Source organism: Barbus barbus (genome assembly GCF_936440315.1).
Source record: "Barbus barbus genome assembly, chromosome: 32".
NCBI classification, from domain to species: Eukaryota; Metazoa; Chordata; class Actinopteri; order Cypriniformes; family Cyprinidae; genus Barbus; species Barbus barbus.
Window position 1 is genome coordinate 14,686,636 of NC_136760.1, and position 20,334 is coordinate 14,706,969.

At 45.4% G+C, this 20,334-nt stretch overlaps 1 protein-coding gene across 1 annotated transcript in view; it reads right to left on the minus strand.

Moving 5' to 3' along the window:
* The window catches only part of LOC306852328 (AT-rich interactive domain-containing protein 5B-like), a 143,180-nt gene that overhangs the window by 38,290 nt on the left and 84,556 nt on the right, over positions 1-20,334 (minus strand). The window contains exons 5-6 of the mRNA XM_079389048.1: positions 18,763-18,881; positions 8,333-8,543 (exon numbers count right to left, since the gene is read on the minus strand). Coding sequence (XP_079245174.1) covers positions 8,333-8,543; positions 18,763-18,881 — 330 coding nt within the window. The remainder of the gene's footprint in view (positions 1-8,332; positions 8,544-18,762; positions 18,882-20,334) is intronic.

Genomic DNA, 20,334 nt, shown 5'->3' on the forward strand with positions numbered 1-20,334 from the left:
TCATAGAACTGAACAAAGGTGAAGGGCGTGGACCAACCCGTAGCATTGCAGATATCCTGCATCGAAACCCCTGCCAGAAGGGCCATGGAGGCCGCCATACTCCTGAGGATTCATAAGCAGAGAAATAGTATCCACAATCCACCGACTAAGGGTCTGCTTAGAAGCAGGCAGACCCCGCTTGGCACATACAATTAAGCTTGTGGTCGGGCTCCCCAAAGGGAGGAGGACTGAAGGCCTGCAGCACGACAGGCCGTGGTATAGAAGAGGGGACCTAGGAAATAACCCGCTCGAGGGTAGAAAACGCTTTGGCCAGACCAGGGGCAAAGACGTGAAAGAAGGGGCCATGAAGGGCCTGCAAATCCCCACTCTCTTAAGAGAAGATATCACCAAAAGGAAGGAAGTCTCAAAGTGAGAATGCGATCAAAAATCTCTTCAATAGGCTCGAATGGAGGTTACAGAGAGCTTCTAAAACCACAGCCAGGTCCCCGTAGGGACACGTCGTACAGGAGGCCTCAGCCTCAGCACACCGTGGAGGAAACATGTAACCAGTGGGTGTTGACCCACTGTAAGGCCACCGAGAAGGGTGTGGTAGGCCGATAAAGCCGTCACGTAAACCTTCAGGGTGGAGTGAGTTACCCCTGTGGAGAAACGGGCCTGCAGGACCTCCAGCACTGTACCAAACGGGCAGTTAACTGGGTCAAAGTGGTGGTCTCTGCACCAAGAAGTGAAATATTTTCACTTCAGGGCATATAGTTTCCTCGTAGAGGGAGCTCTGGATTGGAGGATGGTCTCAGCAACCTCAGTTGAGAGACCGGAAGCTATGAGCTGCGCCCCCTCAGAGGCCACAGCCACAGCTTCCACAACTCCGGGCGGGGGTGATAGGATAGTGCCCCCGCCTGTGAGAGGAGATCTCTCCTGACGGGAATCTCCCACGGAGAGCCATCGAGGAGAGAAATCGGGTCCGAGAACCATACTCGGCCCAGCCAGAACGGTGCTACCAAAAGTAGGCTGACCTCGTCCTGGCGCACTCTCGCCAGAACTCCCGGGAGCAGAGCGATCGGGGAAAACGTACAGATGAAGCCTCGGCCAAGTCTGTACCATAGCGTCCAGTCCAAAGGAGCTGGAGGAACTAGAGGGGCAAGCGCTGACTCTTGAGTCGCAAAGCCAAAAACTTTCCACATCTGCTTCACCACCACGGGTGAAGCATCCATTCCCCGGGCCTCGGCCCCTGCCTCGACAGGATGTCTGCTCCCACATTGAGATACCCAGGGATGAAAATGGCTCTGAGCGAGCGAAGTTTTCCCTGGGACCACACAAGGACCTGGTGCGCCAGCTTGTACAAGGTGCGCGAACGCAGACCTCCCTGGTGGTTGATGTAAGAGACCACCGCTGTGCTGTCGGCTTTTTTTTATCTCTTGTGCACCAACACATGGTGATGTCTTAGGTCTGGGAGAAAGTGCTTGAGTGCACGAAACACAGCCAACATTTCCAAACAATTGATATGCCACATTAGATGGCGACCGCTCCACAGACCACAGGCAGGGTGGCCACTCATGACTGCTCCCCAACCGGTGAGGGATGCTTCTGTCGCTAGCATTATGCGGCGACAAGAAGTTCCCAGTACCGGGCCCTGAAACAAGAACCAAGCTTGGCTCCACATGTCTAAGGCACATAGGCATCGCCGCGTGACCTTGATCATGTGAAGCGGGTTTCCCCTCGGGGAGAACCCCTTGGTCTTGAGCCACCACTGTAGGGGTCTCATGTACAGCAGGCCAAAAGTTATCACGTTGGACGAAGCTGCCATGAGCCCCAGCAGTTTCTGAAACTGCTTGACAGTGAGTGACTGGCCCTCTTTCACTCTCTTGACTGAGGTGAGGATCGACTCGATCCGAGCAGGAGACATACGTGCCTGCATCGTGGTCGAATCCCACACCACGCAAAGATAAGTGGTTCTCTATACTGGAGAAAGCATACTTTCTTGGCGTTCAGTCTCAACCCCTTCATGTGCGTGAGAACGACATCTCGATGCCGAATCGCCACCTGCTCTGATCGAGCTAGAATCAACCAATCGTTGATTTAAAAGTGCGGGGTAAGAGTACAAGGCCAACGGGAAGAACCCGATATTGGTAAGCTTTGCCCCCAAAAGCAAACCTCAGGGACTTCCCGTGAGAGGGAAGGATGGAGACGTGAAATATGCGTCCTTAGATGCATCGTGACAAACCAGTCCTCGGACTTGGCCTGAGACACGACTGATGAGTGTAAGCACCCTGAACTTCAGTCACATGACTGAGCGGTTCAACTGACGCAGATCTACCATCCTTCTTTGGAACTATGAAGTACCGGCTGTAGAACCCGGACTCTCTTTCGTGAGGAGGGACCACCTCGATGGCCTCCTTCCTCAAGAGAGTGTCTACTTCCTGTTCCATGATCAGAGCCTGCTGGGGGCCCACGCACGTGGGAATCACCCTGTTGAAAGGCAGTGGCGGAGCGCCGAACTGAATACAAAAGGCCTTTCTACAGTACGCAGGACCCAATGAGATCCATTTGGCAGTAGTTTCCACGCTGCCTAAATGGTCTACTAAGGGAACCAGTCTCTCGAGACTGGCCTCTGATGTACCCAGAGCTGCTGGCTCGGTGCCCTGAAGCGGAGGACCGGCAGGAGACGGCCGAACCAGGAGCTCTAGAGACCCCCGCAGGGATGGCGAGCTTCTCAGCTCTGCTACACTTCGGGGCGGAAGAAACTGAGAACATCGCTCGCTGGAGCCAGCTGCGCCCTGGAACACTGGCAGGGTTGGCAGACTGCTCTCTTGAGGGCACTGGGGGGAGACGGACACCCGATCTGCCCCAGAGGGGTCTGCCCTCGTAAGTCCTGGCCATAGCACCAGGACTGCCTCAGCCGAGGCCTCCTATTGAACGACGGTCCTCAGACCCGCGTCATTCCGAGGAAGATCAGGCTGATAGAACCAGACCCTGCAAGGCAGGACCCAAAGAGACACATTGGCAGTAGTTTCCACGCTGCCAGATGGTCTCCTAAGGGAACCAGTCTCACGAGACTGGCCTCTGGCGTACCTAGAGCTGCTGGCTCAGTGCCCTGAAGCGGAGGACCGGCAGGAGACGGCCGAACTAGGAGCTCTAGAGACCCCCGCAGGGGTGGCGAGCTTCTCAGCTCCGCTAAACTTAGGGGCAGAAGAAACTGAGAACATTGCTCGCTGGAGCCAGCTGCGCCCTGGAACACTGGCAGGGTTGGCAGATTGATCTCCCACGCCCGTAGGCTTCTTGGCCGAGAACCCCCTTAGACTTAAGAACGGTCCGCAGATCCGGCTTAGCCTTACCCAGAGCGTTTGCCGCCACAGCCCCACCTCGGTGGGGTGCGAGTAGCCATGCTCTGTTTTGTGCCTCTCTGAAGAGGGGCTGGCACGCGGCGAGGGCTGCTCCCGCCCAGCAGCCCCCTGAGCTAGAGATAGGCGAGGGAGAAACCACTGAAACGCCGCCGCTTCTCTACGAGCCTCCTGGTACCTGTTGACGACGTAATTGACGGAGTCGCCGAACAGGCCAGAAGGCGCAAGCGGGGCGTCCATGAGGAAAACCCTATGTTCTCCTTCATGTCAGATAGGGTCAACCACAGACAGCATTTCTAGGGAGCTCAGAGATCAGCTTATATTTCAATCAAATTGAGCCCCTATCCCTCATCCAGCTCTCTAAGCAGATACGTCAGCTTGGTCCACCTGTAACACTCTTTTTCTTCTGTTTTTCTTTTTTTCATTCTCCTCTCTTTTTTTTTTTTTTTTTTCTGGTGTGCAGACACGCACCAGCCTGGCCTGCAGCCGCGAGCCTTCAGAGACAATGCCACGCAAGGGAACAGATAGCTCACGAGCGTCTGTTCCACTCGGGCATCGCTTCTGATATGAATGAGAAATGCACGCGTCGCCTCGGCAACGCGCGCTGCAACAGTGAGCTCTCACTCAAAGGGGGAAGAACCGCACATGCGGGCTTCCCCGAGCGAGAGCGCTAGATCTGGGGAATGCAGGAGGAGATAGGGCGAACCCGTCTCCAACCCGTTCGCCAGATCCATGTTGCAATCCCCGCAATCTCACTTGTCGCCGTGCCTCAGCAGTGGCGGGAATGCAAGATGTACAGCGGGGAGAAGCACAATCAGCCCCTTCTTCTTTTTTTTCTTTGGAGCTGACTGCGCGCCGTTCTCATTTATAATATGCTTGTGCACACACTGTTTCATAGACGCATCCACCTCGGAGGAAGACAGGTCTTAGGGAAGGGAAGAAGATAGGGGCTCACGCGTCTTCATTCCAACTAGTGATAGCTCACTTCAGAGAGCAAGCACAAAACGGGCAGTCAGCTCCCTCGAGAGCTAAATCTGCGTGCTCTGCTCTTAAGCAGACCACACACAGACTGCGTGTATCCCCAGCAGTGATATAACGTTTGTAGGGAGGAACACACAGCCCATAATGCGATCTGCTATCGCCCAAGTGCTTGCACATATTGCTGGAGCCAAATTCAAGTGATTGTGCTAGGAAAAACAACACTAAATAAGATTCACAACACAAATCGACAGACACACAGACAGAGTAGCGGTTGCTGAATGACAAAAAGCAAACGCCGGCTCCACCGCACGTGCTTTTATGCTTTCCGGTCAGTGACGTCACCCGCCTATGACGTCTCACCCTTCCATTGGACAGATTACACTCTGGTTCAGAGCGCGGTCACGCTGAGGGCGTTCCCCTAGCGCTTTCGATGCAGCTCGAGTTCCTGGAAGGGAACTACCCATACACATCTATGGGTACAACAATGAGCATGATGTTAATGTTTACACAGTTGTCAAGGATACGCTGAGTGAATATGGGCCACGCCATCGTTTTCAAAAGTGTCAGTTTTGGTCCGATTACACTGAAACGTAACCCCAGAGTTTTCAAACTAAAACGGGGTCTGCAGCGTTTTCAAAAGTCTCCGTTTTCGACCTTGAAAATGCCAGAGTAGTGTAAACGATACGTATAACCGTGGTAAAAGTTTAAAACGAAAACGCACTAGGGCCTCTTCAAAGTTCCAGAGTGTTCTTTTAAGAACGATTTACTGAAAGGTTCTTTGAGGAACCCAACATGATTCATCCATAACATCACTATGAAAACCTCCTTTTGGAAATCCTCCTTTATTTTTAAGTGTGTAGTAGTGTATACTGTGTATATATATATATATATATATATACACACATAGTATGCTAGTATTCCATTCCGAACGCAGTCATACTAACACATTCTTCCATTCAACTGAACAGTAAATTAAAACTGAAACATGACTTGAAACGCTTGTCAACAATCCATTCCCCACCGTTTAATTTTCGCCATATGAATAATAATGCTAAGCAGGGGCCTCTTAGAGAGTGAGTGAGAAAAAAAAGAAGATGAAACTAAATAAATTTGTGTCAGTTTAATGAAGCAGAGCTGTACCACATTTATGAATAAGGCACAGCAGAAATTAATGAGGACTTTGCTGCTGGGGGACTAATCAATCAAGATTCAATCGCCACACACACAAAGCCACTGCATTTGTCAGAGCGGTGTTTGTCTGTCCTTAAATCTTGCCGTATTGATTTTTGCCTCCTCCCAATTGCTACTTCTGATGGACTGTCGGGTTACAGGGCGAATTGTTTTTAAGTCGGCTGAATGACATTAAACTTACAGCTGAGAGCTGCTCTCTCTCTGCCACTTTGATACATCAGTAATGGAACAAATACTACTGAAAAAAATGTGCAAAAATTGTACCTTTAGGAGTACAACAGCCTGTCGCTGGGGCAGTACCCTCAAAGGGACAACTTTCTAACTTATCTACCTCGAAAAGGCACCTATAAGTACTGTGGAGTCTTTTTATTTTACATTCTTGGACATTTTTTTTTTTTTTTTTGGTCTGTTCCCACTGGAATTTCCTTTCTTCATGCATTTTTGTCTTGTCAATATGTCTCTCTATATATTTTCAGATTTTAGTTGGAATAATATTAAAACACTTGTCCCCATGTTCAAACTTGAACCAACCCTGTTACCAGTTCTTTTTTAATAATAATTTTATGAATGTAAGATAATTATTCAAGAAAAGTTCTTACGTTTTTCATTTTATCTTATATCTTGTTTTGTTTGTCTGTATAGGGGACTATTTTAAAATATCAACCCTGTTTCTGTGTTTTTTTATTGTAAACTTTTAAAAGAAAATATTTGTAGAAATTTTAGCTTTCGATTTTCTAAGCAGCACATTGTGATTAATATGTGAAACTGTCAACCCTGTTACATTTCTGAAGGCATAATTATCTATGAAAATCCACTAAAGGATTAGCTGACCCAAAAAAAGTATTCATCTTGTCATTTTTTTTTATGAAATCTGAGAGACTTCAGCCCCTAATTTAAAAGTCCATTCACCCAAAATGTGGACGCTTTAAAAAGTTAATAAAGAGATCATAAAAGAAATGCAATTAATCAAGTGCTTTAATCAAGTCTTATTACATGATTGTGTCTCTTCAAATGAAGAACAGATTTAATTTAGCCTTTTATTCACATAAAAACACTGATCAATGCACATACATAGAGCACATCAAACAACAGCAGCTCAAAGATACTCGCTTTATGCATGAGAACTAATGAGGTTTGTTCAGTCAAGCTTCTGTTTACCGTATTTGTTTTTATATGAATAAACTAACACGATGTTCATTTTTGAGTGAACTGTCCCTTTAATTTATCTTGGGGTGGCACAGTGCAATTTATAAACACTTCATTAAACATCACTTGTTGGATAGAGTTGAAAACATAATTTTGTCGCATAACAATCTTAAGCCAGAAGATCGATGCCTGATTCACTTTCTTACTGCTTTCATAGAAGAATTAATTATCTTCTACAAGAAGTGTGTGTCACACCATACAAGGTTTAAAAAAAGGTTTATAGTGACTAGTGTCTCTAGTGGGAATAAGAACATGGCAAAGTACATTGCATCTGCTCTCTGGGCTCACGCAGAGACTCCTACACTCATGTGTGCATCTTGACGTAGGTCAAATATGTTCCTATTTGAGCACGATAACCATAATCCTTCTATACAAAATGCAAATAATAGGCTTCACAGTCAGTAAACAGATATATTCCTTAACTTAATGAGGCGCCTTCCTGGCTACATAGAGAGCTACTTTATAAGGCAGCATGCCAACTCAAACAAAACCAGTGCTTATACTTATACTAATGGTGCTTAAAGTTAATTCCAATAAAGTTTGGTGTTATAACGACATAATACTCTAATTAGCAGAGATAACATAATATAATACAAAATATAATTGTATGATTCTAAATTATATTTCTTGAGTCATTTTTGTTTACCATACATTTTTGTGTGCATTCTGGATTAGATAAATATAGTACATGTGGCAAAATGAGGTATTTTAGAAATCCGCATAACTTTGCAGCCTAGTTTGGCATGATACAAACTATTTTTTATTTAGCATTGTGCAAAATCATGAATATATAGACATATGAGATGTGGTTTGTACATATTTCTATGCAGCAATTCAATGTTTTTCCACTGACAACAATATTGAAAGTCAAGGGGAAACATTATGAATAATAAAATCTCTTCTTTCTGCATTTAGACAGTAATAGATTGCTTGCATACTTTGTTTATGAGTCGAGCACTGGGCTACTTGTTTATCCACACTGTGTACTGTGTGTCAGAGCTGAATGTTACATTAAAGGGACCTGGAGAGCTGCCTGGAAATAATTGTATTTGTTCTCTCTTTAAATTATGTTGACCTACTTTGCAACTTTAAATTATAAATTACAATTTTTTTTCTGTTTTGGGTCACTGTGAACACTGCAGGTTGTTTAGTATAAACTAAATGGGCACAATGTCAAAAATGAAAAATCTCTTGTGTCTTTTCAAACCCATATTGTTTTTTTTCTTCTGTGACACATTATGTGACACAAAATTGGATGTTAGTATCATTAATGGCAAAGGTCATTGGTTCTTGCAATGCCACGTGACTGTAACTGTGATCAGAGAGCTTCGATATACAGCTTGACTGAATAAATCAGCATGCATCTCGCATGATTTTTTCCCCCCGGACATTCTACCTAACATATACTTTTGTGTTTCACAGAAGAAAGAAGATCATGTTTAATTGATAACAGAATTTGCTTTTTTTTGTGAAACAGATACTTCGGAAACATGCTTGACTTTTTCAAATGCCATTCATTTTGTGGAAGTGACACATATTTTTTCAGGTTGTTGACTTAAGTAGTTCTTGAGATTTCCAGAGCTCTGTAATGGAGTTAGTGAAGAAGCTGCACTTACTCTGTTTGAAGCCCAGGTACGGTATCCTCTCAATGGGAGTTTTCCTTTCTTTCATGTACTTATACAGCGTCACCAGGAAGGCCTGCTCATCTGTACGACACTCCTCTCCCATCTCCACCTTCAGGTTATCCTCGGATGACACTTTTTTACAACTGCTTCCACTACTGGTGTTCCTGGGCTTGGACACTCCTGATTTTGAATCCCCCTTCATCTAAACACCAAACAGCAAAGAAACATGTAATAATATTGAAACGCATGCTTGGTCTGTCATAGCAAAGGTGAATAACATTAGAATTACTTCAGAAAAATATCATAAGATTGCATTTTTTACATCAGTGGTTCTCAAGTGGTGTTTCATTTGTGATTGAATCTGTGGTTTTGAATGAATATTTTTTCCTTTACCAAAATAATTTTCATAATAAGTATTATTGTTGTCTTCTCCAGTAGAGATCCAGTAGATTGTCTAATCCATCCACCTCACAGGTGTGGCATATCAAGATGCTGATTAGACAGCATGATTATTGCACAGGTGTGCCTTAGGCTGGCTACAATAAAAGGCCACTCTAAAATGTGCAGTTTTATCACACAGCACAATGCCACAGATGTCACAAGTTTTGAGGGAGCGTGGAATTGGCATGCAATTGGCATGCTGACTGCAGGAATGTCCACCAGAGCTATTGTCCGTGAATTGAATGTTCATTTCTCTACCATAAGTCTTGCGCTCAAAAGAAGTACCAATTTCCTTTACATTTATATATATATGCAAATCACCAGCTAAGAACCGCTGGCTTACATACTGATTGTTTTCACTTCCGGAAAAAAAAGTGGCGTAAAAATAGATGCTGTGTACCACTGCAAGCTCTCAAACGCTTCAAATAGCTTGTTCTGACCCAGGAGTGAGTGTCTGAGAACTGTTCTGAAGTCAGTTTTACAGTTTCAGGCCCACCATGCTGTCACATGCTGCAGTCATCGCTGGCCCACACACGTCTGTTTAGCCATCTGTTCCCGATAATCAAGAGCATTTATTTTCCAAAAGGAGTTATCAAGGCCAGTGGAATATGTGAACAAATACAAAAGAAAAGTCAAAGAAATAAATGCTGAAGCATTAGGTTACATTGACATGAACTAAACAACCCCTGGAAACAGTATAACATGCTTTTTCAGAATCAGAATCAGAATGAGCTTTATTGGCCAAGTATGTTTACACATACAAGGAATTTGTTGTAGTGACAGAAGCTCCACAGTGCAACAGAAAGACAGTAACAGGACAGGACACAGGTAATGAAACAAAATAACAGGAAATAGCCAATAACCAATGTACAAAGCAGCAAAAAAATAAAAAAAAATACACAATATATAATATATAATATAGGCGACTATGTATGTACAGGTCAAGTATGTGCAAATTAGAAATGAGAAAATAAAAATAAAATAAGTGAGTGTGGTGAATGGATAATGAATTAGTTGTGTGTTCTACGTTTATTTATTGAGTGTTCATGAGATGTATTGACTGAGGGAAGAACAGTGTCTGGTCGTTCTGGTGCTCAGAGCTCTGTAGCGTCGACCAGATGGTAAAAGTTCAAAGAGGTTGTGTGCTGGATGTGAGGGGTCCAGAGTGATTTTACCAGCCTTTTTGCTCACTCTGGAAAAGTACAGTTCTTGGAGAGTGGGGAGGGTTGTACCAATGATTCGCTCAGCAGTCCGGACTAACCTCCGTAGTCTTCTGAGGTCAGATTTGGTAGCTGAGCTGAACCAGACAGTTATTGAGGTGCAGAGGATGGATTCAATGATGGCAGAGTAGAACTGTTTCAGCAGCTCCTGTGGCAGGTTGAACTTCCTCAGCTGGCGAAGAAAGTACAACCTCTGCTGGGCCTTCCTGTCAATGGAGTCAATGTGAATATCCCACTTCAGGTCCTGAGAGATGGTGGTGCCCAGGAATCTGAATGACTCCACTGCAGTCACGGTGCTGTTCATGATGGTGAGTGGGGGGAGAGCAGGGGGGTTTCTCCTGAAGTCCACGATCATCTCCACAGTTTTGAGCGTGTTAAGCTCCAGGTTGTTGAGACTGCACCAGACAGCCAGCTCCTTAACCTCCACCTCCTGTCTGTAAGCAGACTCGTCACCGTCCTGGATGAGGCCGATGAGTGTGGTGTCGTCTGCGAACTTCAGGAGCTTGACAGAGGGGTCTTTAGATGTGCAGTCGTTGGTGTAGAGGGAGAAGAGCAGTGGGGAGAGTACGCAGCCCTGAGGAGCTCCAGTGCTGATGGTGCGAGTGCTGGATGTGAATTTACCAAGCTTTACTAACTGCTGTCTGTCTGTCAGGAAGCTGTTGATCCACTGGCAGACGGAGGTGGGGACGGAGAGCTGAGTTAGTTTATTTTGAAGGGTTTCCGGGATAATGGTGTTAAAAGCAGAGCTGAAGTCCACAAACAGGATCCTCACATAAGTCCCTGGTCTGTCCAGATGCTGCAGGATGAAGTGCAGTCCCATGTTGACTGCATCATCCACAGACCTGTTTGCTCTGTAGGCAAACTGCAGGGGGTCCAGTAAGGGTCCAGTGATGTCCTTCAGATGAGCCAGAACCAGTCTTTCGAATGATTTCATGCTACAGACGTTAGGGCCACAGGTCTGTAGTCATTAAGTCCAGTAATTTTGTGTTTCTTTGGAACGGGGATGATGGTGGAGCGTTTGAAGCATGAGGGGACTTCACACAGCTCCAGTGATCTATTGAAGATCTGTGTGAAGATGGGGGCCAGCTGCTCAGCACAGATTTTTAGGCAGGCTGGTGACACACCATCTGGACCAGGTGCTTTCCTTCTTTTGTTCTTCCTGAAGACCTGGCACACATCGTCTTCGCTGATTTGAATTGTAGGTGTGGGGGAGAGAGGGGTTGCTGGAGGTGTGAATCGTTGTGTGGAGGGGTGTTCTGGGCGGGTGTGGGGTGATCGTTCAAAACGACAAAAGAACTCGTTTAAGTCGTCTGCCAGGTGTTGATTCTCCAGAGTGCTGGGGGTGGTGTTTTGTAGCTGGTGATGTCCTTCAATCCTAACCACACTGAAGCCGGATAACTGGAAGAGAATTTGTTCCTGAGCTTGTCAGAATAATTCCTCTTTGCCACTCTGATCTCCTTTTCCAGTGTGTATTTGGCCTGTTTGTACAATACTTTATCCCCCTTTCTGTGAGCATCTTCTTTGGCCTGACGGAGCTGTCTGAGTTTGGCAGTGAACCATGGTTTGTCATTGTTGTAGAATAGATGAGTCCTGGTAGGAATGCACATGTCCTCACAGAAACTGATATAAGATGTTACAGTCTCTGTGAGCTCGTCCAGGTCATTTGCCGCAGCTTCAAAAACAGTCCAATCAGTCAGGTCGAAACAGGCTTGTAAATCCCGCTCTGTTTCGTTAGTCCATCTTTTAACAGATCTTAATACAGGCTTCGCAGACTTAAGTTTCTGTCTGTAGGATGGAATAAGATGAACCAAACAGTGATCAGAGAGTCCTAAAGCTGCTCGTGGAACCGAGTGATATGCGTCCTTTATTGTTGTGTAACAGTGATCCAATATATTACTGTCTCTGGTGGGGCATGTGATGTGCTGTCTGTATTTTGGCAGTTCACGGGAGAGATTTGCTTTATTAAAGTCCCCGAGAATGATTAAAACAGAGTCCGGGTGTTGTTGTTCACTCTCTGTGATCAGATCAGTGAGTTTCTGTAGAGCTGTGCTCACCTGCGCTTGCGGTGGAATGTAAACACTCACGAGAATGAACGAACAGAACTCCCGCGGCGAATAGAACGGCTTGCAGTTAATGAAGAGCGTTTCTAGATCTGAACAGCACATCTTCTTTAACACAGTTACATCTGTACACCACCTCTCATTGATGTAAAAGCATGTCCCGCCGCTGCGCGATTTCCCCGTTGATTCTGTGTCCCGATCTGCTCTGATCAGCTGGTAATTAGGCAGATGAATCGCGCTGTCCGGTATGTCGCCATTCAACCAGGTTTCCGTGAAACATAGAGCAGCAGAGTTAGAAAAGTCCTTGTTTGTCCGGGAGAGCAGAAGGAGTTCGTCCGTTTTGTTGGGTAGAGAGCGGAGATTCGCCAGATGGATGCTAGGTAACGCCGTTCTAAATCCGCGCTGACGAAGTTTCACGAGCGCGCCGGCTCTCTTTCCCCGTCTGCGCCTCCTGTAGCGTTTGACCAGAGCTACGGCTCCGCCAACTACAATGTCCAGCAAAACGTCCGAAAAATCAAAAACCGGTAGAAGATTTTGTGGTGTGTTCTGCCGAATGTTCAGCAGATCATCCCTGGTAAAGCTGATCTTATTTGAAAAACAAAAAACAGGAAAAACAAACAAAAACAATACAAACACTGAGGAGCAACGCACAGTAGCTGCCATCAGCGGCGCCATTTGAAGTATGTGTGCGTGTTCTCTATCATATGAGAGCAACTGCAAAACAAAAACCCTTTGTTTTTAATTAGAATTATTTTTTTTTTATTATTGAGGCCAAATTATTCTGCTTGAAATACAGTTCTTTTTGTTGCACACCAAAGATTTATACCCCAGTGGTGTTCCATAGAGGATCATAATTCTTTAAATTACAATCGAATTGTGAGGTAAAGATTCCCATCCCGAGTAAAGCAGCTGATGGGGTCCCAAAAGACCTTGAACCACATCACAGTCAGGGCCGGTTTAGATCACAGCACGTTTTCAAGGTTCTCAACAAAGTTCTAGTGAATTAGCTGCTGTTTTGCCGAACAAATATTCATCCAGACGAGGAAGATCATAAAACACTGCCCTCATGCTGGCAGGAAAATGGACAGGAAATGACATGCAAGGGCAAAGGTTAATAAAATAACAAGAAGAAAAACAATTGAAGCCCATTAGTCAAACATGGGAAACTGAAGAAACAGTAACACTAAATGCCAAACAACAGGAGGAGGGGGAAAGTGCTTCAGATTCATGGACTGAAACTGAGGCTAATCTGCTCATAACTAACAACTAATAAAAGAAGTATGCACTGAAAAACATGCAGATGTACATCTGTGACCATGTCAGTATTGGACAATAATAATGTTTTGAAATTGTCCGCATTGGATGATATTGGAAGCTGATAATATGGAGGCTTATTTAATTCTTTAATTTCATTTAAAATGTAACCCTTATACTGTTAGTTTTCAAACAAAATAAACTATTCTTTTTACCTTTATTATTTTATTTCATTTTTGTTCTAAATTATCCAGCTTCTATAGCAGTGTATTAGTTTATTGTATTAATAAACTAATAAGGGGAAGTTGTGGCCTAATGGTTAGAGAGTCAGACTCGTAATCGAAAGGTTGCGGGTTCGAGTCCCCGGCCGGCAGGGATTGTAGGTGGCAGGAGTGAATGTCCAGCGCTCTCTCCACCCTCAATACCACGACTGAGGTGCCCTTGAGCAAGGCACCGAACCCCCAATTGCTCCCCGGGCGCCGCAGCATGGCTGCCCACTGCTCCGGGTGTGTGTTCACGGTGTGTGTGTGTGTGTGCATTTGTTCACTACTCACTGCTGTGTGTGTGCACTTGGATGGGTTAAACGCAGAGCACCAATTTCGAGTATGGGTCACCATACTTGACAATACGTCACGACTTTACTTTACTTTAATTAATTGTACTTTATACATTTATTATAAATACTTTATTGATTCATGAATTCATGAAAACTCATGTAAAATTAAGGTTTTCAAACAATATACTGTTCTTTCGTAACAGTTTTCAAAAGACTATAGAACTAGAAGATAAACTATTATTTCTTAGCTTTATTATTATTTTATTACGTCATTTTTGTCCTAAATGATCCGGTTTCTATAGCAGTATATTAGTTTATTTTATAAATCAATTTGATTTTTTTATTATTATTATATATATCAAATTATTATGAGTTAAAATATTTAAGTACTGCATAATACATGAAAACTCATGTAAAATTAGTGTTCCCTTCCAGGAACTCGAGCTGCGTCGAAAGCGCTAGGGGAACGTCCTCAGCGTGACCGCGCTCTGAACCAGAGTGTAATCTGGCCAATGGAAGGGCGAGACATCATAGGCGGGTGACGTCACTAACCAGAAAGCATAAAAGCACCTGCGGTGGAGCCAGCGATTGCTTGTCATTCAGCAACCGCTACTCTGTCTGTGTGTCTGTCGATTTGTGTTGTGAGTCTTATTTAGTGTTGTTTGTCCACAATCACTTGAATTAGGCTCCAGCAATATGTGCAAGCACTTGGGCGATAGCAGATCGCATTACGGGCTGTGTGTTCCTCCCTACACACGTTATATCACTGCTGGGGATGCACGCAGTCTGTGTGTGGTCTGCTTAAGAGCAGAGCACGCAGATTTAGCTCTCGAGGGAGCTGACTGCCCGTTTTGTGCTTGCTCTCTGAAGTGAGCTATCACTAGTTGGAATGAAGACGGGCGAGCCCCTATCTTCTTCCTTCCCCTAAGACCTGTCTTCCTCCGAGGAGGTGGATGCGTCTATGAAACAGTGTGTGCACAAGCATATTATGAATGAGAACGGCGCGCAGTCAGCTCCAAAAAAAAAAAAAAAAAAGACGGGGCTGATTGTGCTTCTCCCCGCTGTACATCTTGCATTCCTGCCGCTGTTGAGGCACGGCGGCGAGTGAGATGGCGGGGATTGCAACATGGATCTGGCGAACAGGTTGGAGACGGGTTCGCCCTATCTCCTCCTGCATTCCCCAGATCTAGTGCTCTCGCTCGGGGAAGCCCGCGTGTGCGGTTCTTCCCCCTTTGAGTGAGAGCTCACTGTTGCAGCGCGCGTTGCTGAGGCGACGCGTGCATTTCTCATTCATATCAGAAGCGATGCCCGAGTGGAACAGACGCTCGCGAGCTATCTGTTCCCTGGCGTGGCGTTGTCTCTGAAGGCTCGCGGCTGCAGGTCAGGCTGGTGCGTGTCTGCACACCAACAAAAAAAGAAAAAAAAAACAGAAGAAAAAAAGAGAGTGTTACAGGCGCACCAAGCTGACGTACTTGCTTAGAGAGCTGGACGAGGGATGGGGCTTAATTTGATTGAAATATAAGCTGATCTCTGAGCTCCCTAGAAACGCTGTCTGTGGTCGACCCTATCTGACATGAAGGAGAAGATAGGGTCTTCCTCATGCACAGCCCGCTTGCGCCTTCTGGCCTGTTCGGCGACGCCGTCATTTTCGTCGTCAACAGGTACCAGTGGGCTCGTAGACAAGCGGCAGCACAAAACAGAGCGTGGCTACTCGCACCCCACCGAGGTGGGGCCGTGACGGCAAACGCTCTGGGTCGGGGACCTCTAAGGCTTAACCGGATCTGCGGACCGTTCTTAAGTCTAAGGGGGTTCTCGGCCAAAAAGCCTATGGGCGTGGGAGATCAGTCTGCCAACCCTGCCAGTGTTCCAGGGCACAGCTGGCTCCAGCGAGCAATGTTCTCAGTTTCTTCCGCCCCGAAGTGTAGCGGAGCTGAGAAGCTCGCCACCCCTGTGGGGGTCTCTAGAGCTCCTGGTTCAGCCGTCTCCTGCCGGTTCTCCGCTTCAGGGCACCGAGCCAGCAGCTCTGGGTACATCAGAGGCCAGTCTCGAGAGACTGGTTCCCTTAGTAGACCATTTAGGCAGCGTGGAAACTACTGCCAAATGGATCTCATTGGGTCCTGCGTACTGTAGAGAAAGGCCTTTTGTATTCAGTTTGACACTCCGCCACCGCCTTTCAACAGGGTGATTCCCACGTGTGTGGGCCCCCAGCAGGCTCTGATCATGGAACAGGAAGTAGACACTCTCTTGAGGAAGGAGGCCATCGAGGTGGTCCCTCCTCACGGAAGAGAGTCCGAGTTCTACAGCCGGTACTTCATTGTTCCAAAGAAGGATGGTAGATCTGCGTCGGTTGAACCGCTCAGTCATGTGACTGAAGTTCAGGGTGCTTACACTCATCAGTCGTGTCTCAGGCCAAGTCCGAGGACTGGTTTGTCACGATGGATCTAAGGACGCATACGTCTCCATCCTTCCCTCTCACGGGAAGTCCCTGAGGTTTGCTTTTGGGGGCAAAGCTTACCAATATCAGGTTCTTCCCGTTGGCCTTGCACTCTTACCCCACACTTTTACATCAACGATTGGTTGATTCTAGCTCGATCAGAGCAGGTGGCGATTCGGCATCGAGATGTCGTTCTCACGCACATGAAGGGGTTGAGACTGAACGCCAAGAAAGTGTGCTTTCTCCAGTATAGAGAACCACTTATCTTTGCGTGGTGTGGGATTTGACCACGATGCAGGCACGTATGTCTCCTGCTCGGATCGAGTCGATCCTCACCTCAGTCAAGAGAGTGAAAGAGGGCCAGTCACTCACTGTCGAGCAGTTTCAGAAACTGCTGGGGCTCATGGCAGCTGCGTCCAACATGATTACTTTTGGCCTGCTGTACATGAGACCCCTACAGTGGTGGCTCAAGACCAAGGGGTTCTCCCCGAGGGGAAACCCGCTTCGCATGATCAAGGTCACGTGGCGATGCCTACGTGCATTAGACATGTGGAGCCAAGCTTGGTTCTTGTCTCAGGGCCCGGTGCTGGGAGCCTCTTGTCGCCGCGTAATGCTAGCGACGGACACATCCCTCACCAGTTGGGGAGCGGTCATGAGTGGCCACCCTGCCCGCGGTCAGTGGAGCGGTCGCCATCTAACGTGGCATATCAATTGTTTGGAAATGTTGGCCTTGTTTCGTGCACTCAAGCACTTTCTCCCAGACCTAAGAGATCACCATGTGTTGGTGCGCACCGACAGCACAGCGGTGGTCTCTTACATCAACCACCAGGGAGGTCTGCGTTCGCGCCCCTTGTACGAGCTGGCGCACCAGATCCTTGTGTGGTCCCAGGGCAAACTTCGCTCGCTCAGAGCCATCTTCATCCCTGGGTATCTCAATGTGGGAGCAGACATCCTGTTGAGGCAGGGGCCGAGGCCTGGGGAATGGATGCTTCACCCGTGGTGGTGAAGCAGATGTGGAAAGTTCTTGGCTTTGCGACTCAAGAGTCAGCGCTTGCCCCTCTAGTTCCTCCAGCTCCTTTGGACTGTACGCTATGGTACAGACTTGGCCGAGGCTTCGTCTGTACATTTTCCCCGATCGCTCTGCTGCCGGGAGTTCTGGCGAGAGTGCGCCAGGACGAGGTCAGCCTACTTTTGGTAGCACCGTTCTGACCGGGCCGAGTATGGTTCTCGGACCCGATTTCTCTCCTCGATGGCTCTCCGTGGGAGATTTACCGTGGGAGACTCCGGGCTCTTCTGTTCTTTCGCCCTTGCTGTGCTCCTAGTGATACACACAGGGCAGGTACTTGGACGTCTGGTGGGGTGGGCATCTCGTTCCCCTAGCGCTTTCGACGCAGCTCGAGATCCTGGAAGTGAACGTCTCGGGTTACGTATGTAATCCTGGTTCCCTGAAGGGAACGAGATGCTGCGTCTCGAGGCCAAATTTCCTGTATCCCTGCGAGCGGTTGCTTCATTCCTGGAAGCAATCGCCGGCTCCACCACGTGCGTTTATGCTTTCTGGTCAGTGACGTCACCCGCCTATGACATCTCACCCTTCCATTGGACAGATTACACTCTGGTTCAGAGCGCGGTCACGCTGAGGACGTTCCCCTAGCGCTTTCGACGCAGCGTCTCATTCCCTTCTGGGAACCAGGGTTACATCCGTAACCCGAGATGATTTCAAGCAGTATATTGCAGTATATTAAGCTATATTAAGTTAATGAATTTATTAATTTTTACTTTTTTATTTAGTATGTAGTATAAGCATTACATAATACATTTTATAATTAATACGATTATTATGAATTAAAATATTTTTATTTATTGTAAAATATGTAAGGCTTGCATTTTAGTGTGCTTTCATAGTTGTTGTATATCATAGTTATATATTTCTTCACACTTTCACACTTCACTTCACTTCACTTTCACTTCACTTTATATATATATATATATATATATATATATATATATATATATATATATAGTTCACAATAGTAATTATTTATAACATCAGCCATTGTATGACTTGCTGAGTTGAGCAGTTGAGCAAACTTAAAAATTTAAGGCAACCAGCTTCAGCAGATTTCTGAGTTTTCTCAATTTTTTGTTATATAAACTTAAAACATCAAGTTGAGAAAATGCAAAAATCTCCTAAAAATAAGTTGAGAAAACTCAAAAATCTGATTAAGCTGGTTGCCTTAAATTTTTAATTTGCTCAACTTTTTTTTTACAGTGTATGGTGTTTTCTACACAAACATTACTGGAAACTGCAGTGCATGATTTTTACTTCTGCAAAATGAATCAGACCTTAAGCTGATAGTCAAAAGCCTGGCTCTGGGAGACATTTATAATATGAAAATAATTATCTTGTAATTTGTATTAACCAGAATTTCAACATCCGTGTATTTCTACAACCCTACCTTGACAAGAGACTTGCCCTCCAGACCGTTGGTCTCTTTGGCAGTACCTTGCCCCTGCGAGTCTCGCCGCTGGGAGATGGAGAGTTTTTTCTTCCGGGGCCGGCCCTTCAGGTTGGGTGCTGTGGACGGCAGAAGAGTAGTTAGAGAGGTTACTTACAGCCATATGCACCCACAGCCCACAAAGACCACAGACGTATGCACAGTGCACTATAGCACAAATAGGGAAACATGACAACATATAAGCCATGTCTGCGGCCGACACACATAGACTACAGCCAGCATTGTTCCACCAATTGGTGGCTTGACAAGTGATCCCTGGAGCCATTCCAGTAACTTACATTGCTTTAAATTATATATAATCCTCCTTCATTCTGGATATTTTTACATTGAATGACACTCAGGAATTAATTATCCTGAGACGAGGTCAAATCGCTGTCTGCCACTGTTACAGGCGTTCTTGATCATCAGTTCCACATCATTTTCTTCATTATATTGGCCTCTAAGCATGAATGTTAGATAATACACATTGTAATGGTAAAACAATTCGCAGAATGACAGAATGTGTCAACAACCGGAAAACTCAAACAGAACCTGAAGGGCAAATGAATAAAATCACTAATACATCATCACGGCTCAAAATAACAGCGCAACTGGAGGTGCAACTGGGTCAGCCTTAAAAATTTGTTCATCCAAAAATAAAAATTTTGTCATTATTTGCTCACACATATTATGTTAGATATTCCCTAATAGTCCAACGATGCTATGAGGCATGTGCCACTTCACCATTTCTTTTTAAAAGTCATATTTCTATGGTGGTAAATTCCAAGCTCTTAAAAATAAAGGTTCTTTATTGGCATCTATGGTTCTTTGAAGAAACCCTTTCATTGCACAAAAGGTTCTTTATAGCAGAAAAAGATCTTACAGACTATTTTAATTTTCTTCTCACACACACACACACACACACACACACACACACACAAACACACAAATTCACTGAAAGGTACTTTGGGGAACCGATAGCAGTACTACTATGTTATTGCTAGGTCTCAGTGATTTTTCAGATTTTATTGATTATGGAATGTATTGCCTTGATGTTTTGAGTTCAACTTTAAAACTGAATGTCAGTAGTTTGTCTTCATATTTCATACATCTTGTCTGCAAAGATATTTAACAAGTGAATATGCTTTACATTTACACCATGTTGACCAATGGTAATAGAACATTCTTTAACCAGATTTAATCTGGGAATAGAGAATATAGTTTTTAAGTTATTTAGTCAAGAGCAGATTGATTTTCACTTTTACTTTTGTGGTTAACATTAAAGATACTTTAAGACCTAATGCACAGTATACTGTATCAATGCAAATCAAACATAACTGACTGTGAATATGTGAACACTTGCTATAATTTCTATGTATTTGTCCATTTACATGCATTTATTTAAGAATGTGCACATAGAAAAACCTCAAAAAACCTTGGGAAAAACCAAGATGGCGCCGGTTGTGTTTGGCCAGCCATCTCTCGCTCTTTCTATTTTGGATTTTATTCAGTATTTTCTGCTTTTCTGTGATT